The 27,903-nt window shown below is 40.4% G+C and overlaps 1 protein-coding gene across 1 annotated transcript in view; it reads right to left on the bottom strand.

Moving 5' to 3' along the window:
* Window positions 1-218: 218 nt before the first annotated feature.
* Window positions 219-27,903, bottom strand: part of PDE1C (phosphodiesterase 1C) — a 208,632-nt gene continuing 180,947 nt past the window's right edge. The window contains exons 13-17 of the mRNA XM_054274074.1: window positions 20,686-20,767; window positions 8,438-8,558; window positions 7,110-7,285; window positions 3,601-3,897; window positions 219-322 (exon numbers count right to left, since the gene is read on the bottom strand). Coding sequence (XP_054130049.1) covers window positions 219-322; window positions 3,601-3,897; window positions 7,110-7,285; window positions 8,438-8,558; window positions 20,686-20,767 — 780 coding nt within the window. The remainder of the gene's footprint in view (window positions 323-3,600; window positions 3,898-7,109; window positions 7,286-8,437; window positions 8,559-20,685; window positions 20,768-27,903) is intronic.

The raw sequence follows: 27,903 nt of genomic DNA, 5'->3' as shown, positions 1-27,903 counted from the left end.
AAATTTGATGGATAAGGCTTAACAGCAGAACTTAGTAGTACTAAGCATTATGTGAAATGAATGATTTTCCCTCATAATGTTTCAATGGCGTTTTTCAAATCTAATGACTGTTTCTGGTTTGTTTGTTTAAGTTTGTTTCTGGTTACCACACAATTTTTTTCGTTTTAGAATAAACTGGAGATGTTTAGGAAACAACAGCTTGCATATAAAAATAGATGTCAAAAATCCAATAGATTGTTGTCCTTACCATCTGTTTTCTTTGATTCGTCCCCCACACTACATTTATATTTTCTGTCCAATTTGTTGTCTTCCTTTGATTCACCTAGAAAGAAGTAATAAGAAACATTTAATGCATTTCAATGCATGAAGAGTGCATTTTAATGCTTGTAACTCAATGAAATTGCAACACCAAAGGAGATGTTGTTCCTTAGGAGGAAAGGTCTGAGTTCAAAAAGAACTTAATTAACTCATTTCCATAGAACAAAGCACCAGAAAACATGTATCCAACTCCTACAGATAAGCAAGATTTAAAATCCACTTATAAATTTCTTCCAGTTATCAAAACCTTTTAAAGTTATATGCAAACTCACAATGCCTCTGACTGTATGTTGGCCATTAAAAACTTGATCATAAGCTTCATTTCAGAGTCTGAAACATTCATGCTTTCCAAAGAAATGAGAACCTGCAAGGCTTCATCATAAGGGTTCTGTTTTAAAGAAACATCTTAGATACCCTTAACGCGCCTATGTAATTTTGCCTAATTTTCTCTTACCAGATTCCTCTTATCCATTGATTCGTTTGTGTTGGTATCAGGAAACAGTCATCCTAGCATTGATCATTGCCTTTAGAGTCTATGTAGCAAACAAAAAAATCAAGGCCTTTGGCACAGCAATGGTTCATACAGAATGAAAATAGCAATTTAAGATGGGGTGTATTTTATTAAGCTGGGAATGTCAACCAAGAGTAACTCTTTTTTTGGTCCTCTATTAGCCATGCAGCAAAGCACATCAGATCTTACCAGACCATCCCTTCATTGAATGAGAATGTTGAATGCTAGATCAAATAAAAACTTAAATGGAAAGTTGTAACAGAACAGAGCTATTCAGCTGCAGTATCCAAACAGCAAGAAGGGCCTTTTTCCTTTTGTGATGCACATCTCAACACAAAAAGCTGTAAAAGTCTCACTTCAGAATTTTTTACATGTAAGGTTGTATTACAGTGATGCTTATTCCATTTGTATTACTATTTTTGGTACTATAACTACTTCCTAGCCTTTGGATCAAGATTAAAGGTATTAAGTGTTAAAGAGGATATTATCTGCCTTCCAAATACTCATGGGCAGTGGATATTTATTTTTGGAACAGCTCAAAAAAAAAGAAAAATTTAGAGAAATGAGGTCTCCCTCTTCCACAATGTGCCTTAACCATTAGCATATTCATTATTCTTGGACGGTAGTTGATCAATCTCTCTCTCCAATTACGTTTCATCATAGTATAAAAGAGGAATGATTTTCAAACCCTAAATATTTAACAAGATGGAACTAAAGTATGTTCTGTTCAGTTTTTATTCAAAATTTTTCATGTTTATCTTCCTAAGCTCACTGTGTGGGTGAAAAAAAAAAAATGAATGCAAGATGATACAGGACAAGCAGCACCCTCCTCAGCTGCTCAGACTGCCACTGACCTGGGGTCTTTGTACAAAGAGGTTATGAGCAGATCCAACAAAGTTTAGGTGTCTGTTTGATTAAGGTGGTCTTAAAAAATAAGGACATAGTCTTCAACTGAAACTAATATGCAGAAAAGTATTCTTGCATTTCTTCCACCATCATACAGCTGATGGTAATGATAAGCTAACAAACCTTTTTTGACCATTGCATAAAAAAGTTGCTTGACCCTAAGTGTGTGCAGGAAAAAAATGCTGAACATCTACACATGCACTGTTTCAGAGTTTGATCTCCCAGAGAAAGCACAAGGCAGTGTATGACAGAGAGACTTTAAACTCACTGCATAACACAGTTTCTGAACTTTCAGTGAATATTATGAAAAGGGAACTTTTAAGTAATGTAATATCTACCCTGCCAGCAGCAGAGCAGAATAATGATCATAATGATCTTTTTGAAAGAGATTACAGAGGCAGAGAAATAATCAGACAAATATATTAGAGGAGATATTAACATGTAGGCATAAAGGAAGCTGTGGTAAATCTAGACATATGAATGTTAAGATTTCATCAGTCCCCAGAGACTCTGCAGTGATTGCTCCTCATAAAGGCCTTATCCATAAATAAAGGAGAAGAATTTCTTTTCCTGAGGAAGACACTAATTTTCGGAAATCATTATAATTCCTTTCAGAGCACTTTTGACACCTGCAGCAGAGACAGACTGTCGAAAAAAGTACTAGCAAAATCACTAGAGCACACTTAGTTCCCATATTGCTAGAAGCATGCAAAATGAAAGATTCAGAAGTAAAGTCTGGTGCAGTCTAACTCTCATTTCATATGTCCCTTTTTTTGTCTTCCCAAGGGGCCCATTCATGTTCACACATGTAACACTGTCTGAAGAAACATCCCATACATTAGAGAGAATGACAGCTTTGATCCCACAACCCTTCCATTCTAAAAAAAACCCTAATTACAAAGGAATTACTGGGCCAGCAACCCTAAGAATATTATCAGGAATGTTTTAAAGAGAATTTCTGCATCTCCTGCCATCTAAACTCACTGCTTGAGCCTGGACTTTCAAAGCCTAAATGCCCATTCAGTCTTTTTCTAAAAGGAGGCTTCTGAGTGGTTTTACTGCTGCTCTTGGACTGCATGATACTAGCCAAGTTTGTGACAAGACACATGTGGCTATAATGCTATTTTTTGATATTGGCTCCAGGGAGCAGGATCTGTGCAGGAAAGGACAGTGTAATGGCCGAGAGAGAAGGGATCTCTTCTGTTTGGTTTAATAAGTTTTTTTCATGTTTAATGGAATTTTCAAACATTTTTCCACCTTTTTTGGGTGCAGAATGGGATTCTTATTTTAACTCAGTTCCACAGCAAGTTAAAAAAACTGGAATAAAGTTTCTGTGTAAACAACCCTCAAAAAATAAAGGCGAGTGGTTGTCCTTATAAAAAAATAAACTGAACAAAGGAAGGATAGATAAAACAAATCCTAAAAAAAGACTGGAGAAAAATTCTCTGTTCCAAAACATATTTTGATCTGAGGCTCAAATCAAAGATGCATTTAATTGGCTTTTAAATGAGTTTAGAAGACAACTTTGGCTTCTCCTACCAGTTACTCAAGCAATGACATTGTTCATTGAAGCAGGTTATTTGTTTCAGCTTTCCATGCTCTGTATCATAAGAGGCTTCTTCAGTTCCATGAGAAAATTAATTTTTCCTTTTTCCAAGCAAGGATGGCGAACCCCATCTACAGAAGAACACTACTTGGAATTTAATTTAGTTTTTGATTCCCATATGTAGGTGACTATGCCTATGTTCAGGAAGAGACTCTGGGCCCAGGAATGCTTTATCAGGACATCAGGTTCCCCTATCACTAAAGTGAGTTACTGGTTTTAGGGCTGGATTTATGCTTTGAAGTAGAAGAAGAGAACTCACCATTCTGGACATGCTGTTTCTCTCCTCCCACAGTATGATGAGGATCCATTTTCTTATCTGTCCTAGCTGCATTTTTCCCTTGATAGGCTTCGTGTTTGCTCATACCACTTTGCCAAGTGCCATTTACAGGATTCTTGTTGGAATCTGTCCTTTTGCTTTCCCCAGGATTTGGTTCTTTACTCTCTTCTGTCTTTGCTTCTGTGACATCTTCACCTGGCTTCCCATCATGTTCATCTCTTTCCTTTTCTTCTGTTCCCTGATAAGCATTTTCCTCTGCTTCTCTCTTAGCCTTTTCTTCTGCATCTTCAGCAAAGAGAGCAGCCAAGCAAGGAAAGAAGTCACAGCTATCAGTCAATTTGACAAGAACAACTCACGTATCTAAATCTACTTCAGCTTTTCACATGCAAACAAATTTACTTAGATAAATATAGGAACTGATCTGACAGTGGAAAAAGAACATAAGAGGACATTTAACAAAATATTCTGAGAACAACTGGTTTTCAGGGGACAACCCTGGTTGTCCTAAATATATTTTATGTGTATGTCTTTTCTTCCCATTTAAAGTTCACCTTGAAAAGGTGAACTCAAAATTCTTGAATGGCAAAAAGAGATACTAGCTACTGAAGGCTGTAGGGATGTCTCACAGATTTCACAGAATATTCCGAGTTCGAAGGGATCCATAGAATGCAACTCTTAAGCGAATAAGCCATTCAGAGGTCAGTCTCTGCTCTAAACAACTGAGCTAATCTCAGGGTCTCATAGCATACAGAAGGATTCCTCTCATTTGGAGATGTGAAAAAAAAAAGTTTTATTCTGCACCTGAACCACAGGACAGAACTTTGTCTCGGGAGAATTGGGCCTGCTACAACACCATTGGATAAGTGTCTCTTGTCAAAAGTATTGTCAGAAAATACTTTATCTAAATGGTGCTTTGTACATTAGCGTGTTAGTTTTGTCAGTTCTTTTGTCTGTTGCTCTTTCATGATGATCATTTGGGCAAAAAAAAACCCAATCGGTAATGATCTCAATTTTATCAAACAGTATGAGAAATTTTTATAAATATCATAGGTTAAAAACAGCTCACTGAGGCTTCTAGGGACAATGCCATTACCAAAGGGAATACAGTATTTTACGAATAATTTATTATACTATTAGCTACAAAAATAGCACTAATAGGTTCCTTCCTTTCTGATCCCCAATTATTATTTGCTGTCAACAAACAGTAAATGTTTCTGTATTCTCTTAATAATAATTGTTTTTATTGGCAGACTGCAAGACACCAGTTTGTCAAGGGTCAGCAATTTAAGCCCCTGCTGTGTGGTAGGCCTTGCTACAAGATAGGCAAGGAGGGTGATGCAGAAAACTTGCTGCAAGTCAATAGAAAATAGCAGCTGAGCAAAGATACTGAGGGCAAGTGGAGTGCAAAATCAGTTAATTAGTCCTTAACCCATACAAAGATATTCTGGGCTGTATGTTTATATAACTCTTTCAGGATATAAAAAATATGCATGCTTGTACTGCTAAATGTACCTAGAAACATAGAAATTATGTAAAAGTCCCTCACAAGTCTGTCTTGCACATAGGATTTTTATATTGTTTATGCTTAGTCAAGAAAATATATAGTGAAATTAAATTCTTAAAACTAGTTACCTGTATTGTAACTTCATTCACTTATCACTTTTATATCGCAAGGCACTGAACATGTTACATGCTTTGCTTTTTTGGTTAGCTTTAATTTGGTCCATAGGGAACTGCTAGATATTAAATAAAACAAAAAAACAAACAAAACCAACCAAACAAAAACCCCACAACAACACAAAAACAAGCAAAAAAAAATACCCCAAAACACACACCAGGGGAAAAAAAAAAACCACAAAAAAAAAAGCACCAAAACTAAACAACCAAAAAAAAAATCTCTGGGAAATAGATTTTAAATTATGCTTTTGTTTTCATCTTCATGGAATGCCCATGAAGAGTTTTTCCTTAATGGCAAGTTTTAATCACAAAGGAAAACTTGTTTTGAATAATACGTGATTTCCTGAATCTTAAGAGAGGTCTTTCAATTGGAGAGAAAAAAATCTGCTCTGACACTTTGGGGAATTGTGCCAAATCTTTAAATCCCAGTCACATATTACATCAAAATCAAACTCCTTCAATTTATATGAAATAAAACAACTCCATTAAATAAGGGATTGAGCAACCACCATTCAGATAAGAGAATAAATTGTATCACAGTTTCATGGAGAAAAACAAAACCAGTGACCGATTCCTTCTCTTTTTTTTTGCTCCAAATCTGGTCTAAATCACCTGAGGGCTCTAGGATACCTTGCACAATCATTCATACCCTTGAGCTGAGGGAAATTTATACCTAAATAGTTCTCAAAAGATGGCTCTCGGTATTTCCAAAAGATCTCAAATAATAGAGATTTGCTAATGTCTAACTTATTAGACATTATAATAATGTCTATAATAACCTGCCACTTGTTTCTCCTCTTAATGGTCCAGGATATTTGAATAAAAAATAGTTTCCTTATTTTGCAGCTGCAGTAGTCTTCAAAAAACTGCTTTCAGCTATACACTTTCTTAGCTATAAACAAGATATCATAATTTTCATTGCTGTACTCTGCGTTTTCTACAACTGGTTCATATGTTTTTTCAACTGCAGTGGCCAAAACTGGACACATAATAACACTGAGGGCCTTGTCACTGCTGAAAAGGTGAGAAGAATGCCAAAGGGGTCCTAGAAGCAAAGTCTTTTGGGGGATTTTTAGTGTGTGTATGTGGGGAGTGTTGCTTTGATTTGTTGTTTGGTTTTTTTCAGTGGTGGTAGGATGTTGGTCAGGATGTTTTTCAGTTTCATGACAGTATTGAACCCTAGTCAACCTTCAGCCAACACAGCCCTCATATTCTTCTGACATATTAGCAGTCCTTCCCAGACCGATGACATCACACACCGTTTCAGCTTGCTTCCTAATTAATTTACTAAATTATCACCAGAAATACGAAACCAGCTGTGAATAGAGAATATTCTGTCCTTCTCCTCTGAACTATCCCCCAACTACCATCCATCTCTAAAAGTACCACCCTTTTGCAACCAGAACAATAAATAAATAAATAAATAAAATTATATATTTTTATCTATATATCTTTTAAATTTATCTATATCTATATTTATCTATAAATATAGATAAATCTAGATTTACAAATACCATTCCAACTATTTTTGCACCCACTGAGTCTGATCTGTGACTTTAGGGGAATTCCCTTTAATTTTTTTTCTCTTCCCATTGTTCACATTCTCTTTGTTATGTACATTTACACAGCATAAGAAGAATATAAGGCACAGATGAATCACAGTGTTCCTATCTTTCTGGATTCAGAGCGGGTCATTGAACTCAATAGGTGGATTTTTTCAAACTAACAGTTTGAGAATGGTTGGATTGAAGATGAGTTTGAGAAAGAAGAGGTGGACAGAATTTTATTCTTTCACTAAGAACCCTGGCTGTTACCTTTGGTGGCTTGTGCTTTCCATTTCTCCCTGTTCTGCTGCACCACCTCAGTCCAGGTGGCTTTAAAACATTTGAAGTCCTCAGTGAGTATGGAGCAGTTGAGTGAGGCACTTCCTTCGGACCCAGTGCTCTTGACACTTGATCTTTTTACTTCAGAGTGACTAATGCTATTCAAACTAGGACACAGTATCACAAAACACAGAACAAATTAGGATCCCATACACTCAAATACAGCTAAGAAAAAATAACAGTTGAAAGTCAGATAAAAGAGCTATCCTGGAAAAACTAAGCTTGAATCCCTTATCCATCCCATCTCTCCCACCCGAGGACAACCAATGTTAAAGTAAAGAGTACAACCTGAGCCAGTATTAGAAATAAAGGGCTGCTTTTCCCCGTCTTATTTTTTGGCATTCATTCTCACTAAGTGCTGTAACTACTTTTTTTGTGTATCTCCACTCCCTAAATATTACTGGAGAGTCAGCCAATTCTAGAAATCAAATATGTCACAGAAGGAGTCTCCTAAATTTCACCAATGGCAGGTATTAGGCACAGGTAAATCTCATTTAAGGGCTTGGGGACCTCACCTGAGGCTTAGGCATTCATTTCTGTTACAGATCCTACAGTTGACTTTTGATGCTTTATTGTGAACATTTTAACAAAGACAGCAAGATTACTGACATAGAAAGATATTAGTGTTTGGTCTTTGTTTGCCCAAGAGCAAAGTCACCTGGGAGAGCGAATCCTGAATTGATAGCCCTACTCTAGGGATCACTAGCCACATGGCATTTGAATTCCAAGATATGCCTTGTCAATTAAACTACTGAAAGAGTAGTATCTCTAAAACAGCAGTACAGGTTGAATGGTCCAAGACTTCCTACACCTAAACTCCAGGTGAATTTTTCACATTTGCATAACCCTAAATACTGTCACAAAAGTGTGCTTATTCTTTCCAGCTATCATTTCTGTTTCAATCCCATTCATACTCCTAGGCGCGGAGAAACAAGTTCCTCCCAATTACTCTCATTACATTCTCTCTGACAGTGACTAAGAGAGCACTGAGAGTGTATCTGAGTGCATGGCTACAACCATTTGTGCTTCTTGCCTTAGAAGGTATGACTCAGGCTGATGCCACCCTCCTCCCTCTTGGACCTCCTCCAGGCTGCACTTTCCCTGCACAAAGTTACCTCACAAGGTGAGCTGCAGTGTTGACAATGCAGATATGGATCCTTAAGCCACAAGAAAGACATACACTGAAGAGGGGGAAAATCAGGGCAGTTGATTGCAATGGCAACTCATAGAGTGAAGGGACAGAGTGCAAGGTTATTCACCTGGAACGCCTAAATCCAGACAGGCCAGAGAGGGAAGCTTCATCAATTAGCGGAGTCACAATTTTCTCTGTCATGTCGGTCAGCACAGTAAAGGTGGGTTCCACAATGAAATCAATGAAACCTGAGCAGAAACACAAGCAGAGTCAAGCAGGCAAGAGGAAGATCTATGTGGAATCTCTGCTTCAGTGAATACAGATGACCACACTGTAAATGACAGTAAGAAAATTATACCTTGAAAGAAGGACAGGCAGATACTAGAAAGGGAAAACTGAATTATACATAAATCCCTCACCCAAGATCCTCAATATAGCATGCAATGAAAGGAACCTATTTAAACATTGGAAAGAAATTCCAGCAAATCAGAACATAAACTCATCAAGACTTGTTTTATAAGAGGAGTAGTGTGATATTGAAGTCAAATTCCTAGTATATTTCGATAAAATTTAAAATTCACCTTCAAAGAAGAACTCTCTCAAAGAAGAAACAGCAATAATACAAATAACCTTGAACCTCCCTTATTTACATCATCAATATGTTGCTGTGAATTCCCTCTCCTCAGTGCTTGGCCGGTTTTTTCTTGCTGACAATAAAAGAGATCTAGATGCTTTTCCCACATTTTTTAATATTAAAAAAAAAGAGAGAGAAAATAAAGACAAAAATATTTTCTACTTCAGTATATAGTTTGACAGAAATGAATATGTGTCTGATCTGAATGTTGGGAAATGCAGACTGATGAGCTCTGTGGACATAAGGTTATGAGATGAAGGAAAATCTAAATTGTATGATGTCTTGGTTTGAAAGGCCAGGTGTCAGATAATGAAAGAAGGAGGCTCCCTTGAAATAAAGAATGTAAATTCCCTCCCTCTGAATTATTATAATTTTGAAACTGGAGGCTCTTAGGCAAAGATATGGGAGTAGGAATAACAGTTCTTTGTTAGGCAAAAAATAAAAGTGAAGTAAAAATGCAGTAATACAAAGCAACACTGACAGAGTCAGAATATGACCTGACTCACTGTCAGTCAGGGTGGTGGTAGTAGTCTGATTAAATGGTGGCTGCAGTCATCCTGAAGCGATAGATATGGTTCTTTTGAAAGCAGTGATCCTGTAGAAGGGTGTAGTTTTCTTCTGAAGATCCAGTGGTGGTGAAGATGGGCCTGGTCTTCCTCTGGGAATCCAGTGGAAAGGCTGACTCTGGTGTTTCAAATCTCATATTATATCCAGGTAGGAATGCCTGGCTCCTCCCCCTGGGTGGAGCATTTCACAATGGGATGATGTAATTTTATCAGTCATGCAGTGAGACTCAATGGTCCTTTAACAGAAGATATTTTCTGGAGGGAGGATTGGTTGTAGAAGAGATAAGGAAAACTGTCCCACCTGGTTGTAACAGGTGGCCAAATTAACAGAAGATAACTGCTCCACCTCTAACAGATGGCAATAGAATACACACCCCAAACCACATCTTCCATTTCCAACCCAAGATCCAACCCATTAGCCACCCCTTATTCTAGTACCATCTGCATCATACCCAAATCAATAAACTCTATCCATGGAACCTTACACACAATTCTCACTTAAGGCTAGGTTTCCCTGTAGTACACAATGGGCTTCTCCATCTTTCTGCATTACCCAAGTGTAACCAGGTCCTAGAGCAAGAACAATCCCATGGATGGATTTGCCTTTGCCTGAGATGGGAGTAATCCAGTCTTTCCTAAAATACCTTTCATGTGTACCACAGGAACTTTGTCTCCATGTACTGTGTGCAAGAGTTCAGACTAGGCAGGACCAGGTCAATTGATGGACCCGTGGGTGTTGACCATCCAGGTGACTTTTGCTAAGTTAATTTCCCAATTTCTAAAAGTTCCCCCACCAAGCGCATTCAAGATAGTCTTAAGTAGTCTGTTGCACTGTTCAACTTTCCGGGCATCTGGCGCATAATAAGGGATATGATATATCCATTCAACATCATGTTCTTTGGCCCAAGTGTTGATAAGACTTTTCTTGAAATGGGTCCCGTTGTCCGATTCAATCCTCTCAGGGGTGCCATGTCTCTACAGCACTTGCTTTTCTAAGCCTAAGATGCTGTTCTGGGCAGTAGTGTGAGGCACAGGGTAGGTCTAACTATCCAGTGGTGGCTTCTACAATGGTCAGCATGTAACGCTTGCCCTGGCATGTCTGGGGCAGTGTGATGTAGTCAATCTGCCTGGCCTCCCCATACTTATATTTGGACCACCGCCATATGGGCTTCACTTGCTTGGCCTGCTTGATTTCAGCATATGTCTCACAGTCATGGATAACCTGAGAAATACTGTCTGGTTAGATCCACCCCTCAGTCTCGTGCCCACTTATAGGTAGTGATGACCTGAGGCATCATGGGCCCATTGGGCTAGGAACAACTCTCCCTTATGTTGCCAATCTAAGTCTATCTTCGACACCTCTATCTTTGCAGCCTGATCTATTTTCTCTTTGATTTGGTGTACCTCATTAGTCCGACTCTTGGGGACATGGGCACCTACACGACAGACTTCTACAGGTAGCATCTCTACCAGAGTGGTAATGTCTTTCCAGTCATCAGAAGCCCATATTTGTTTTCCTCTATGCTGCCAGTTGGCCTTTGTCCACCTTTCCAGCTAGTCTCATAGTGCATTGGCTGCCATCCACAAATTAGTATAAAGGTATAGCTTTGGTCACTTCTATCTTTCTTTCCTTCTTTCCTTCTTTCCTTCTTTCATGTCCCAGGCCAGCTGAATGGCTTTGAGTTCAGTAAGTTGATTTGATCTACCTTCTCCTTTGGTGGCTTGTGCAACTTGTGTAGGGCTCCATACAACTGCTTTCCACTTTTGCTTCACAGGAACTATCACTGAAAAGAGCGTAGTGTGTTTCCTCTGCTGGTAGATGGTTGTATGGTGGAGCTTCTTCAGCCCATATCACTTGTTCTTGCTCCTTTTTGTCAGTGAAACTAAAGTTTTCACCTTCCAGCCAGTTTGTAATTATTTCTAAAAATCCCAGGGTGATTCAGGTTTCCAGTATGGGTGTGCTGTGTGATGAGGGCAATTCACTTGCTCCATGTGATTGTAGATGGCATAGTGGGTACAGGAAATCTTTCCTTTAACCATCTACACCAACATGGGTAGTCGGGGTGCCAGGAGGAGCTGTGCTTCTGTGCCAATCACCTCTGAGGCCACTTGAACTCCTTCACGGGCAGCCAAGATTTCCTTTTCTGTGGGAGTGTAGTTGATTTCAGACCTCTATAACTTCAGCTCCAGAATCCCAGTGGTCAGCCTCAAATCTCCCCAAGCACCTTCTGCCAAAGGCTCCAGGACAAGCCATGGTTCCCAGGAGCGGAGTCGAGCACATTCTTCATTCTGGTCCTGACCAGACTGAGCCAAGGGCTATCGCATGAGCGATCTCCTGCTCGATCTGGGCAAAGGCTTGCTGCTGCTCAGGCCCTACTGGAAATCATTCTTCTTGCAGGTAACCAGGTAGAGAGGGCTCACAATTGGGCTGTATTCAGGAATGTGCGTTCTTCAAAAACCTATGGCACCTAGGAAAGCCTGTTGGTGCTGGTTGGTGGAGACATCGCAGTGATCTTGTTGATGACTTCAGTGAGAATCTGATGGTGTCTGTCTTTCCACTTTACTCCCAGGAACTTGATCTCTCAGGAAGGTCCTTTGATTTTGCTCTTCTTGATGATGAAGCTGGCTTCCAGCAGAATTTGGATGATTTTCTCCTCTTTCTCAAACACTTCTGCTGGTGTGTTCTCCCACATAATGATTTCATTGATTGACTGCAGGTGTTCTGAAGCCTCACCCTTTTCCACTGTAGCTGGGATTAGTCCATGGCAGATAGTGGGGCTGTGTTTCCACCCCTGGGGCAGTTGCTTCCAGGTGTACTGCACACCCCTTCAGTTGAAGGCAAACTGAAGCCTGCACTCTGTGGCCAGAGAAATGGAGAAAAACACATTAGTAACATCAATATTGGCATACCACTTTGCTGCCTTGGACTTGAGCTTGTATGAAGTTCCAGCATGTCTGGCATGGCAGCACTCAGCAGTGAAGTCACCTCATTCAAGCCGTGATAGTCTACAGTCAATCTCCAAACTTGCACACAGGACAAATGGGACTGTTGAGGAGTGATTGGGCCTTTCTGACCACCCCTTGGCTCTCCAGCTCATGGATCATTTTGTGGATGGGGATCACAGCATCTTGATTCGTCAGATACTGCCAGCAGTGCACAGTCGAGGTGGGAATTGGTACTTGTTGCTCTTCCACCTCCACAAGTCCTGCTGCAAATGGGTTTTCTGATAGTCCCAGAAAGGTGTTTAATTGCTTAATGTCCTCGGCTTCTACAGCAGCTATTCTAAAAGCCCACCTGAGTCCCTTTGAGTCTTTGTAATAGCCGTTCAGGAGGAAGTTTATGCCCAGAATACATGGGGCCTCTGGGCTGGTCACAATAGGATGTTTCTGCCTCTCCTTCCTAGTCAGGCTCACCTTGGCTTCCAACAAGGTCAATTTCTCTGTGATCTCCCCATTACTCTGGCAATGGAAACAAGTTCTGCCCCCACGTGGCATTAGGGTACACTGAGCACCAGTATTGACTAACTCTTCATATTTTTGTGGCCCTGATGTGCTAGGCCATCAGATCCATACCTTCCAAAATGCTCAGTTTTCCTGTGCCTCTTCCTGGTTAGAGGCAGGGCCCCTGTAGCCCCAGTTATTATTTCTTTCCTGGGCATACATACCTTCAAGGGAATCTGACTGATCATACCCGGTAGCTCAGTCATGGGAGGCTGAGGCTACCTTCACTTTTGTGGAACTCCCAGTTAGTGTTTTCCTCCTTGAGTTGATGAACCCATGCTGCCAGGACAGAAGTAGGTTTCCCATCCCACCCTCCCATGTCTTCCCTATGATCATGCAGGAAGAACTAGAGGTCAGCTTGCGGAGTGTACCCTCTCTCTAGCTGGGGGATGTTTGGCTCTGACTTTGGGGCCTATGAGTTGCACTGGTGCTGCATTAATTTTCCTCACCTCCTCCCTCATCTCCTTTTTAAACTCTTCTTCGAATTCCTTAACCGTGGCAGAGACATGAGCCTGCATTGGGCCACTGATCATACTCTTGTAATTTCTAAGCTTGTGGGTGACAGAACACACTGTCTCTCAGTTGTTATTGGCATTAATCATTGCAATGAAGGTGATGTATTGAAATGACCCTCGATTTGCCAGACTTCAAAACATTTGCCCTGTGCTCCTGACCTTGACAGGGTCTTTATCACGCTGTCTGTCCTTCCCAAAGAGTGCTTTCAGTACTGCCACTTCTCTCAGCTGTTGGATCCCTTCCTCAAGGGTCTTGCAGTGCATTCTATGATGATACTCCTGCATTCTCTCTCTGTGGACAAACCTCTCTCTTACACTCATTAAAAGCTGCTCCCAGAAGGAAAGGGACCCTGGTTCCCTTATGAATATCTGATTCACACCTGAGTCCTCGGTCAAGGACCCTGAATTCCTGGCCTGATGGTGGCCTCAGCACCTTCCAGTTGCACGCCTGTACCCATAAGATCCCAGATCTGAAGTAACCAGGTTGTATATGCCTCACATCCCTGTTGTACAATGTCTTTGTGCAGATTACAGAGATTTTCATATGGCAAGGACTCGGAGATAATCACAATCTCTGACTCTCCTGTGGCTTGTGAGGGCCCTCCTTTCTTATCCTTATCTGGGTGCTCTGATTTCATTTTAGGCTTCCTCATTTCCACAGGGGTGACTGCTGCTGACTGTGACTGCCCTTGCAGTTCGTCTGGAACCTGGACAGTTGTAACATCTGTGGGTTTCACTGCTGCACTATTAGACTCTCGCTCTTTGAGGCAGGGGGAGGGCTTCTCAGCAGCTGGCTATCTCCTTCACCAGAACTCCTACCCAGTCTGGGTGGTTAATTTCTAAGGCAGGCCTGTGGGGCAGGGTCATGCAGTAGGGCAGCATCCCTAGTCTCTGGGGCAGCAGCAGGTTCTGGGGCAGCATCCCTATTTTCTGGGGTAGATATCAGGGTGGTTATCCAAGTCAATCTTCTCTTATCTCTGAATGCTAAATAGAATGAGCATATCAGAAACACCAGCCATGTATGATATTATTGGAAACTGGTGGGGCAGACCCAGAGCTGTTATAAGGGTTGGGAGAAAATTTGCCCCACTGTAATTTAGTCACAGTAAGTACCATTATTGTAGTATGTTGCGGTGTGTCTTAAGCTTCTGGGTCCCTTTCCCAGGTGTGCCTATATGCCTCTCCCTTCCCCCTCACCCCCTTGCTTAGTGTGTTGTGTCAATCAGGCTTAACATTCCAGCAAGGCATCCTGTGATTGGTCAAGTTCAAAAGATGCCCCTATGCCCAGGGGTCATTGGCCTATGTCTAGGTGTCCCTCGTCCCTTGAGACCCCGCCCCTTTCACCTGGTTGGTGTTCACCTGTCCCCCCCCCTCCCCCTGCCCCAGGAGCTTAAAAAAGTGATCAGGCCATGTGCTCGTCATTCTGCTGGAGCAGCTGCTCCCGTCCAGACCTCTGTAACCATGGAATAAACTTCTGGACATTAAACCTTCCAGCGGAATCCTCTCCTTTTTCTCTTCACCATCGCCAGAAGCTCTCTCTCCTGAGGTAAACGGAGTTCCTGACAAGCCTGGACTTGCTCAGTGCCCAGCTGCAATCTCCAGCAGCCAAGGTATCTCTGGGGTGATTTACACCACAGTTGCTGCCTTTGGCCCAGCAGCGAGGGTCAGACTGGCCCAGGCACCATCTAACTGATAATATTGGGATTCATATTCCAATAGTAGTAACTCTCGAAAAATACACTTAGTGTGTGATGTGCCCGCCTTCCAGAGGAAGTTAAAAATCCATGATTTTCTCACCTTATTAACCCATAAACTGGATAACAGCCACAGTAGCCTTAGTTATAGGACCCATGTTTTGATATTTCTCCCTGCAAATGTGAGAAATATAGTCATGACCATGTACCCTTACCAGGGTAAGCTAGACCACATAATGACACCTAAAGAGCCTTCTATGTCTCTATGTCCAGCGCACAAAAATTATATTATTTAAGAACTGTTATTCCTTTTTCTACCCTTTTTCTCTCAGTGCCTGCAAGCCTCACGTTGGGTGCCAAAATTTGTCTTGGTTTGAAAAGACAGGTGTCAGCTAATGAAAGCAGGAGGCTCCCTTGAAATGAAGAATTTAAACTCCCTCTCTCTGAATTATTGCAATTTTGAAACTGGAGGCTCTTAGGCAAAGATATGGGAGTAGGAATAACAGTTCTTTGTTAGGCAAAAAATAAAAGTGAAGTAAAAATGCAGTAATACAAAGCAACACTGACAGAGTCAGAATATGACCTGACTCACTGTCAGTCAGGGTGGTGGTAGTAGTCTGATTAAATGGTGGCTGCAGTCATCCTGAAGCGATAGATATGGTTCTTTTGAAAGCAGTGATCCTGTAGAAGGGTGTAGTTTTCTTCTGAAGATCCAGTGGTGGTGAAGATGGGCTTGGTCTTCTTCTGGGAATCCAGTGGAAAGGCTGACTCTGGTGTTTCAAATCTCATATTATATCCAGGTAAGAATGCCTGGCTCCTCCCCCTGGGTGGAGCATTTCACAATGGGATGATGTAATTTTATCAGTCATGCAGTGAGACTCAATGGTCCTTTAACAGAAGATATTTTCTGGAGGGAGGATTGGTTGCGGAAGAGATAAGGAAAACTGTCCCACCTGGTTGTAACAGGTGGCCAAATTAACAGAAGATAACTGCTCCACCTCTAACAGATGGCAATAGAATACACACCCCAAACCACATCTTCCATTTCCAACCCAAGATACATGAATAAAATGTGGAAGTGAGTAGCTTACATACTTCCCTAATTCTTTTAGTACTTCATTTATGAAATTACTTAGTGCTGCAGGTAGCCAAGAAAACAACAAAATCCTTGATCCCTCCTAAGGCACATTGAAATTCAGGTTACAATTACTACTGTTACAAACCCCCACTATTACAAATTTTAGGTATTTTTAAATTTTTAACAATAAATTTTTCATTAACAATATTTTAATTTTTCTGGGCAAGCCATGATATATTTATATGCTACTGGTGATTCTTGATGATAACATGAACAACAAAAGAAGTGATCGTATGGTTCAGGCACCTGAATTCATGCTTCAATCCACATCTTGAGTGCAAAGCAGTTGAGTATCCTGCTAGTTCCATTTCCCTCCCCATCTTTTTGCTAGGTTTTGAAAAGGATGGATTATTAGGTGTATTTTCATGACAATCAAATAAAAAATGTTACTTTTACGTTATAGGCTGTAAATCTGGGGACACATGCAGTCTTATCTGAACATGTGAATCACATGCCTGCATAACACTGTATCAGTCTTATCTAGTAAAATTTAGAAAAAAAGAATTCCCAGGTAGTTAATCAGAAATGCATGCAGTATAAAACTTGAACGGAAAATTTTATGCTAGATCACAATGCAGATTGTCCCTGCAAAATTAATGTAATTTTTTTAAGCAACCAACTTAGAACAGTGTTAAATGTGCCACAGGAATAATAAGGATAATGAGAATTTGATTTACGCATTTGTGGCATTTGTGTGTCTGGCTGTCTATATGTCTCTTCCATTCTCCTTCACTCAAAAACTTATTTACCTCTTAATGACCAAAGAAACCCAAGTCATAGTACCTTGTCATTCTGCTCAGCAAGTAATACCACTGCCATTTGCTCCTTCACCACAAAAAACCCTGAGACATGCAAATCTCTGATACAGGACAGATGAATGCATCACTAACTTCAGCAGCAGGATGGTGGGACTGTTTCCTGAGATACTGAACAGTTACACATAAACACATTAAACAGTTGTGTTTAAGAATCAAGTGTTCCCTGTGAGAGGTCTTGCATCTCATCAACAAAGGTGAGCAGAGGTCTCAAAAGGGACCACAGGTAAACAAACTCAAATACATACGACAACTTTTCTTTGTTAAGTGGCATATTTTTCCTCTATTACCTGTAACATTAATAAGTTAATCAACTATGCTACTTTAAAATAGGGATTATAACAAAGTTGGAATCATAATCTGCTATTGTAGGAAAAGAAATTAGGACTTTATTAAGCATTATGTAACTTTTGCCATATTCCCACATGCCTTGCTCCCCTTGTTTCCTCTTCCTCTTTACCTGAAGAGACTGAGATTTAAATACAGTAATTTAGTTTGCTATTTAAAACCCTGAATATCAAATGAGCCTGAGTTTTAAAACCTATTAGTGGTAATGACCAGTTTAACATCCTTTTTCTCCTTCAACAGAATGAACATGATAAACACTTCTGTATGCTAGAGACTAAGATGATTTCACCAGTTAATACTGCATGTTAAGAGTGAATTCCAGGCATATGCCTAGTGTTCACTCGCTATACCTGTGAACATCAACATTGAAAAAAATGGATAGAGGACAGTTTCTCTAAAGTTCACCATAAAGCAAAAAATCAGCAGCATGCACTCATTAGCCTTCATCCACTGTTTTCTGAAAGTACATTTTTATTTCTTGATAGTAAAAGGACAAAAAAAATCATACTCTTGCATATATCAGCTGTGAAAAGAGGACAGTGACAATAAAGGTTGATCTTCAGTTACACAAGTTTCCTAGAGTTTGAGCCAGAGAGGTTTTAGCTCCTGATATGCTTGTTGAAAAATATTAAAGTCTTGGTCCGGTTTTCTTTGCAGCTTTTTTTCTCTCCCTCCACTCTGAACAAGCAGCTTGACTTCCAAACATAACTCTCCCAGTTTTTGTACTTCACTATGGTACAGAAACATTTGCCATACTCATTCTATTGAATAAGAAAAGGGATGATAAATTGGTCATCGTTGTTAACATTAATAGGTTTTCAAAATAAAGTTCAATAATTTATATTCATGGGGTTTTTATTTATCAGTTTAAACTGAACAATTTTTTCATAACCGGACACAAGAGGAGAAACACGTTCTTTCCTTTGAGGAGTTTTTTTTCTGTTGGATTGCTCAATTTTATAAACCATACTGCCAAAACCTGCCATCTGTGTGAGAATCTTTAATTACTGAAAATGTGTGCCTACTGATGTTGCATCTACAGTGATCTTACAGCAGCAAACCAGCAACTACAAACAAATTGAGCCACTAGAACACAATTTCTAGGCTGTGTCCTTGATAGAACCAAAAGCACAATTATATTTCACTAAGAACAAAAGTTTTTAATTTGTGAGAATTGATGGCTTAGTCCTTAGTGCAGATGACAGTCATAGAATCACTAATGTTGGAAAGAACCTTTAAGATCGTCAAGTCCAACCACATGGTGGTTGCATGCACAATTTGGAATTCAGTAAGAACTTACTTCTGCAAAGAAATGTAATTACTATTCCAGGAAACATTTTTTGAGACTATTAATTGGGTAAATAAATAAATGAAAGGAGATTATTTATCTGAGAATCTACCCTACAACTTTGAAAGTCTCATCTCAGCAGATAGCCAGAAAACAGGTGGTTGCAATTTAACAAAAGGGACATAAAGAAAGACACTGTCAAAAAGTGCAGCAGACTGAGAAATTAATAATTTTACAACGGTAGAAGGCAAAAATAAAGAGTAGTCTATTAATGTCAATGGATTACTAAACTGCACAAATGAAATAGTATATGACTAAATAAGCCTGCCTTCGCCTACTGACAAGTGCCTCTAAGGTAAATTGCATTTCTGATGGTTTAATATAACAATATTTTTCAGTGGCTTCACACAAGGGGCATCGGAACAGAAGATTCTTTCCTCTTCTGGTCTTTCTGAGCAAAAGAGCCCAAAAGGAGAGGACCAGGAAAACGGGCTCCCAAGCATGCACAACCCTATGTAGAGGGACCCTGGGGAAGGCAAAACTCCTTTTCCCTGTAAGGAGTGAGGAACATATCTGAAAGCTGATAAAACAGATGTGTAAGAGAAATATCTACCTGTAACTTCACTCACATCAACCAGAGAGGGAGAGTTTTTCTTCTCCCATAGCACAGAAATAAGCCTATGTCCAGGAGTCTTCAACATGAGTTTCAGCTGAGACTGTAGCACTTCAAGTTTGTTGCTGCTTTCCTCCACCCAGCTACTGGCAGAACACACAGTTTCTGGTAGGTTATTGTTCCAGAGGAGTAAATGCTACAAGCCTGGTAACCAGGCCAGGCTTGCATAGGGCTCTTCAAACTCAGATTCTTAGGTGAATTGTCTAAATTTCCAGAGCCAGAAAAGTCTGGGATGCTGTCTCTGAGATAATGGCTTGCTTACCAGGAACAATAAAGTAATTTTTAACAGAAATAGCTCTTAGCCAAAGATATGAATTTATAGTTTCCTAGATTCAGGGAAATTTTTGTTTCATTATTTGAGAGAAATTTCTTGCTTTAAATTTTTCTTTGCTTTCTTTAATATGTTTTCTACATTTCTGTTTTTTTCAATTCTCTCAATTTTAGTGTCCATGTTATCTTTCCTTTTTCATTCCATTTAGCTACCTATTCTCCAGTTGAGGCTGGAACATGTTCATCCATCTTCTTCACGTACTTCGAAGGTATAAAATCCACCCACAAATCCACCTTTTCCATGTTCTCTTCATTGTACCAAGCCCCCTCAATAGTTTTACTAGCCCCTCTTGTTCTTTCACTAAATGTGAGGCTTGTTACCTCATGCTTCCCCTGCTTTTTCACTCAGTAACTGAAGAAGAGGTAGAGAAAGTGCTGTTAGTGAGTCTGTAAAAAGATCTCTTCTTCTGAATTAGTGTCAGAGGATAAGATTTGCTAGTTGCTTGGATTCGGTGAAAAATAATGTTTGGTTTAAAGCATCGGGAGGGAAAGGGTGAATAGAATAAAGTATTTTGTCCAGGTCATCAAAGGAACAGACATTACATTTTCATGTACACCAATGACATTCATTCACATGATATTCTCATGTGTGCCCTGTCTTCACAAATCATAAAATTATGGAGTAAGTGTCATAACCAGGTACTGTAGTTATTTCTGCAAACACATCAGAGGTAATTTGATTACTGTATTGGAACCATCACCATAAATTCAATGGCTCCTCTTTGAATTGTTGATCTGGGCAAAATAATGCCATTGCACCTTATTTCCTCTCTTTAACATAATTCCAAATTATATCACCAGGATCTTAGTACTATTGAGAAGATGAAGTTTTTCTTTTAAGATGCTACTTTGCATGCACCAAAAGGGACATACCTATTTGAGACTGAGCAACCATAGTAGATGTCCGATCACATAGAGGAGAGAAGGGCAGCCCTAGTTCTGCTTCTTTGTCACCCTGGAGAAAAAAATTGAGAAGAAATTTTAAAAAGACAAGACACATTGCACTTTTCATATGTTATGTCATTACTGTAAAAGCCTCTCATTTTACTTTCTTTAATTAAGTTTGGATTTTGTTTAGATTGGGGTTTTTAAACATAAATTGTGGAGAATTTGAGTCTCGATGGAAATGTTATAGTCCAAGCAGAACTTAGTGAATTAAGCATCTTGATTCCAGTGACTTTTCATTAGACCTTTTCCTTCTTGTTTGGTACTTCTATGCACCAACTAAAAACCCCTTGAGCACAAGAATGCTTCTCACTGCAGTTCTCCAGAGAGCTCGGTTTTTAGAGCAAATCTTTGATGAGCAAACATCACTGTCAGGACTGATTTTTCAGTTCTTCGCACCCTTTAGATGAGACTGGCTGGACGAAGATTAGTAATTTTTTCCAAAGAAAACACTAAGTTTTCTATGAGAAAGTAACCTGCTTGGTTGATGTTGGGACAAGCTGTGGACATTATCTACCTGGATGTGGATTGTCCACCTGTCAGCAAGTGGTGGTAAGTAGCGTCTTTTCAAACAAGCAACCTGTCACAAGCGGGATACACCAGTATTCATTACTGGACCCAATGCTGTTTAATATCTTTACAAGTGATCTGGATGATGGGATCAAGTGTACCCTGGTGAAGTTTGATGATGGTACAAACCAAGTGGGAAATGGAACACTTCTAAAGGGAGAGCCATCCTGCAGGTAGAGCTGGACAGGCTGGAAGAGTGGGCTTACAAGAACCTTATGAAGTTCAACAGGGACAAATGTAAGGTGGTACCCCTGGGAAAACATAATCCAGGACCACAACACAGGCTGGGAACAACCCAACTGAGGAGCTGCTCTGTGGAAAAGGACCTGAGGGTCGTGTTGGACTAAAAGTTAATACAAATGTGGTGCTCTGGTGAAGAAAACAACAGAATTTTGGGCTGCATCAACAAGGGCATCACCAACAGAGATAATGAAATCATTATACCACTCTACTCAGCACCTGCCAGGTCACAGCTGGAATACAGTGTTCAGTTTTGGTCCTCCCATGCAAAAAAAAATAAGTGGATAGGCTGGAGAGGGTCAAGAGAAGGGCTACAGAGATGATGAAGCAACTGTGAAGCCTGTCATGTAAGAAAGGGCTGAGAGAACTGCATTGTTAAGCCTTGAGAAAAGAAAACTTGAAAGAGACCTTATCACCAGGTTCCCATATTTAAAGGGTGGCTACATAGAAGATGGAGACCCCCACTTTACAAGGAGGCACATGGAAAGATATGGGGTAATGGATACAAGTTATTCCTGAAGAAGAGATTCTAATTAGACACAGGACAAAAAATTTTCACAATGAGATCAGCCACTAAAATGATCCACCCAGGGAAGTGGTGGATTCCCCAGCACTGGACACTCTGAAGATTCAGCTGTATAAGGTGCTGGATCATCTAGACTGTGCTTTTGCTAAGAAAGGTTGGACCAGATGATCCTTCAGCTTCCTTCCAACCTGGTATTCTATGATGCTGTGAATACAACATTTCACATTACCTTTAGATTACATTTACATTTTAACTACATAAATCCAAACATGCCTGCCAGCCCTCAGAAGTGAAAGTCCTTTTCTAGAATCACAAGATGGAAGAAGATCAAGTGTTATAATCCAATATTTCCCAGTTTTCCAGTTTTTCAAGTCACATGGCCTGTTAATTTAATTCAGTCACTCTATAAGATTGCTTTATGTTGAGAAGATATGTATAGGATGACACAGCTGCACTACTCCCACAGAGCATTCAAATTTAAATAGCCTGTTAAATATACTGTAAAACAATTTACTTAAATTAGCAGGTCATTACAATTGTGCTGAATTTCTTGCCAGTGTTCTGACCAATGTCAAATAGAAGCTAAAATACTCAGGAAACATTGGCAGAGAAAGGCTTCTGTGGATATAAGAGCTGAATTCCTATTTTTGTTAATATAACATATATAAAAGGGGTGCATATTTTCTGTTAGGATTTTGTGTGGAACAACAAGCAATAGTATCCTTCTATTGTAGAACAATTCTGATTTGTGTTAGGAGCCTGATATACAAATATCAGGATAAAACACAAACTAAACACAGAAATATTTCTAAGTAATATTCCTTTACTGTGTCAGCTGTGTCACTCAGAAAAAACATCTCTCAATGCCAGCTCATAATTCTTCTCTTACTCCTTAGACCTTCTAAAAATCACAGTGGCTAATTATCTTGGAAAGAACACCTGCCTGCCTTTGTGACTGCTCCGAAAGACACTTGGTTTCTAAGCTGTTTAAGCAGCTTCCTAATGGCTAGCTAAAATGCATTAGTAGAACTAATTAATTAAGATTTGCTTTAAAAAATGCTCAAAGATGTTGAGTATAAAAAAACAGTTTTGTACGTAGAATCTTTCATACCTGCAGCATGGTCACTTGATGTATCAAGACCTGTGCCATGTCATATCTCAAAATACTGGGGATCTTTTCTTATATAGGTTAAGTCAGGCTTTATGTCTCTGAAGAACACTTAGCAGAAGGGACAGGAAAGGGTCTGCAATAAGTGACCATAAGGAAATACATTTCCAATCCTAGGTCAAGCAGGTTCCTTATAATCATAGTCCACTTGGCTAGTAGTAGTTCTCAATATCATGGTTTAGGGACAGTATTCTCCAATTTAGTGCTCCCACTAAAAACCTCAAAACTCACTACTTGCTCACTACCTATTACCCATTCCACTCCTTCTGCAGTGAAAGGTTGGAAAGGAGAATTGAAGGCATAAAAAAAGATATAGACTTAAGAACAATCTCTTGGAAACAGCAATGAGGTAAGAAAACAAACCATAATCACAACAATATGAATAGCAGAATTGTACAAGAGAACAGCAAGTGATTCACATGCAGATGCTCAGCATGGAACCCAACCTGACTGCTGCCACACTATCCCAACCCAGAAGAAAGCCCTTCCCCCATCTCAGGAAAATTATGTGAAGTGGTATGGAATAACGTCCAGGTTCTAGCCATGCCTTCTCTGGCTGCTGTAAAAATTACCCTGTCCTGTTTGAACCAGAACAGTACCCTCTCCTTATTCTATACCATTTGCATTATGCCCAGATGTTACGCTTTCCAACTATATATTTATACAGTTTTAGAGAAAATATATATATCTGTATGTGTTTACAAGCAGTATTATAATTTTTGTAGTCAATGGCCATCCCTTGAAGACATCTGTTGAGTTGATTTAGTCCATGACTATGGATTCTACCCATCCTAGATGTCTTCAAGGGCAGGAGGGCTGGTGTTCTGTTGGGTGTGTGCAAGATGCATCAGGAGCTCACAACTGATGTATCTGGAGCAGTCCATATCCACTCTTCATGGTGGCTATGGCATACAGTGGCAGTGTCATTCAGCAGCCAGTATCATACAATTCAACATTACAGATTGTTCTCACCCAGAAATCAAATCCCTTCAAGGTAATGTTTCCCTATCACTCTGTATTACACACCAAGTGCGCCCAGATCCTTCAGCAAAACAATCCCACATTTGCTTGAAGCAGGGCTAAGCCAAACTTCTTTCCAAACATATTCCTCATATGCACCACAGTGACTTTGTCCCCTTATATGGTATGTGGAGGCTTTAATTGCACAGGAGGAGCTCAATTAGTGGGGCATCTAGTATGGACTAGCCTGATGGCCTCCACAAAATGTAGATCCTAATGCTTGAATTTCCCACCACATATTACTTTCTACATGTTTTTTAACAGCCCGTTTTACCATTCAATATTCCCAGAGGCTGGTACATGATAGTGAATATGGTATACCCACTCCATACCATGATTTCTGGCCCAGGTGTCTTTGAGGTGATTTTTAAAATTAGTCCTGTTGTCTGACTCAGTTCTTTCTGGGGTGTCATGTTGACACAGAACTTGTTTTTCAAGGCCCAGGATGGCATTACAGGCAGTGAGCACATCTCCAGTGGTTGTTTCCACTACTGTAAGTACATACTACTTGGTGGGTCTGAGCCAGTGTATTGTGAACAATCTCCCTGGCCTCCCCATATTTATATTTTGACCATTGTCCCCCATCCCACAGAGGCTTTACGCACTTGGCCTCCTTGACTGCAGTGCATATTTCTCAGTTGTGGATAACCTGAGAGATAGGATCCATGGTTAAGTCCACCTTCAGTTACAAGCCCATCTCCTCCCTGTTACATCTCTTCCTTGATGACCTGAGGTATCATGGGCCCACCGAGCCAGAAATAATTCACCCTTATTCTGCCAATCCAGATCCACCTGAGACACTTTAATCTTGACAGCTCAATCCACTCATCCACTATTGCATTGCTCTTCAGTAACCCGATTCTTGGGTGTACTTGCATCTACACGACTTAGTTTTACAAGCCAGGCAGCGGTGTCTTGCCACATTTCAGCAGTCCGGATGGGTTTACTCCACACAGCCAACCGGTCTTTTTCCATTGGTCTGTGGGCCACCCCCACAGAGCACTTGTTACCATCCACAAATCAGTGTAGAGGTAGAGCACTGGCCATTTGTCTCATTCAGAAAAATCTAAAGCCAGCTGGACATCTAACAACTCTGCAGCCTAGATCCACTTTGTCTAATTGCTGCAACTCATCACATAGAACTCCATACAATAGGTTTTGATTTTCAGTATATTCCTACAAAACAGCCATCAGTAAAGAGTGCATATCACTTTTCATTTTCTGGTAGCTGATTATATATGGTGGGAGCTCCTCAGCACGTCATCTTTTCCTCCTCCAATGATGATAATAGTCTAAAATTTTTGTCTTGAGGCCAATTCGTGATTTGTGGTTATGCCTTCAGGCCAATATCCCTGGGCAATTAAGGGTTTCTATTTGAGCTTTCTGAGTGATCAGCACAGACCACTTAGCATGCATCTGAATGTGTGAAGAGGACTTTCATTTTCAATATCCAGCCTAAAACAGACTATCAGGGTGCCACGAAGAGCTGTACTTTAGTGACAATCACTTCTGAAGAAGTTAGAACTCCTTCTTCATAAACTGCCAGTAGCTCTTTTTCAGTTGAGGCATAACAGGCCTCATATCCTTTGTATTCCAGACTCCAGAATCACAGGGGTTTTCTTCAAGTCTCCCAGAGTACCTTCAGCCAGAGATTCAGGAAGGATCATGCTCCCTGGCTGCAGTGTACAGCACATTTTTCACATTTTGTCCTGCCCTAACTGGGCCTATTGCTCCCAAGGAATCTCCTGTTTAATTTGTTACAAATCTTGTTGCTGTTCAGGACCCCACTTAAAATGTTTCTTCTTCTGGGTAATTTGTTAGAGAGGGTTTACAATCTGATTGTAATCTGGAATATGCATCCTTCTAAAACCCACAGTACTGAGGAAAGCTAGTGTTACCTTCTTGCTGGCTGGTGGGGACATAGCTGCTATGTTTTTGACCATATCCACTGGAATCTGATAATATCCATTTTGCTATTTTACTCCTAAAACCTGATGTTCCTGGGTAGGTCCCTTGACTTTGCTTTATGGCAAAATTGACCTTCAGGAGGATGTGGATTATATTCCTTTTTCCAAAAAACCTCTCTCTGTTGTGTTGCACCATACAATAATGTCATCAACATGTTGCAAGTGTTCTGGAGCCCCACTCTCTTGAAATTTAGTCTGAATCAGTCCATGGCAAATAGTGGGGCTTCCACTCCTGGGGTGATCAGTTTCAGGTGTAGGGGACACCCCTCCAGGTAAAAGCAAACTGTGGCCTGCATTCTCTTGATAAAGAAATTGAGAAAAACACATTAGTAGTGTACATGATGGCACCATCTTGCTGTCTTGGACTCCAGATCATCCTTAAATTCCAACATATCCATCACAGCAGCTCTCAGTGCTGGTGTGACTGTGTTCAGGATACAGTAGTCCACTGTCAGTCTCCACTGGACTTACACACTGGCCATATGGTGCTGTTAAAGGGTGAGTGAATCTTGCTGACCACCCCCTGTCTCTCCAGTTCATGAATCAGCTCATGGATGAGGGTCACAGAGTCCCAGTTAATGCAGTATTGTTGATGATGCACTGTTGTGGCAGTGATCAGTACCTGTTGCTCTTTAACCCTCAGCAGTCCCACAGCAGAAGGGTCCTCTGGGAGACCAGGCAAGGTATTCAGCTGTCTAATGTCCTCTGTCTCCACAGCAGCTATCCCAAAAGCCCAACAATGCCCTCTTGGGTCCTTGAAATACGCTCTCCTGAGTGAATATGCCAAGGACACTCAGGACCTCTGCGCTAATCAGAATGGGGTATTTCTGCCTTTTGTTTCCAGTACATTCATCTGTTGGGATCCCCCTGTCACCACAGACACAGAGATAGATTCTGTCTGTAATATATAATGTAAAGTAATTAATGCTTAGGGGGAAAAAGTATAAAAATAAAAATTGTAAAATAAATTTAACATCCAACAAGCCTCTGACCATGGACAACCTGGAGACAGATTACCACACTGAAGTTATGAAACTCCTGGTGGCAGCAGGAGAAGAATGCCTCGTTAACTAATAAAAGAACGTGGCTGGCGCAGAGATGGGCTTCCCTTGGAACCATCAGGGAACACCCAAGGATGATCAGCACTTGGTAGATACCATCAGTCAAGATAACCGAAGTCTTCGAGAAACATACATCTGAATACACGAATTCTCCTGACATGATCAGTGTCCGCCACTACCCAGGAAACAGCAATTGTCCAACTCTGCACAGTAAAATTTTAGAAACTTCATACATATGCGAGGTTACAAAAGAAATTGGGGCACCTCTGCCTCAGGCATAAAAAGCTGTATAAAACAGCCCTGCTGGAGATGGCATTCATGAGCAAAGGGAGATCTGATGTGACAGAAGTCACCCATCTAGGTTCACCCAGTGTCGATCCCAGGCTCGACGCTCTCTCTTTGACTGTGGCTTCTGAGGACCGTATTTTCAGTCATGAAAATAAAATATTGTGCATTTATTAATTTGGCTTTCTTGTTGATCATTTATAACATGCCCCTATAGATCTTGATGGCATCAGGGTACAGGTGTGCCAGTGCCAACTAAAGCCTTATACTCTTGCAGGTCTGATGCACAAAACCATCAGATCCATACAG

This window comes from Melozone crissalis, unplaced genomic scaffold (genome assembly GCF_028551555.1).
Source record: "Melozone crissalis strain CALT ecotype California unplaced genomic scaffold, PUWL_Pcris_2 ptg000016l_1, whole genome shotgun sequence".
NCBI lineage: Eukaryota > Metazoa > Chordata > Aves > Passeriformes > Passerellidae > Melozone > Melozone crissalis.
This window is presented reverse-complemented; position numbering and strand designations above follow the sequence as displayed.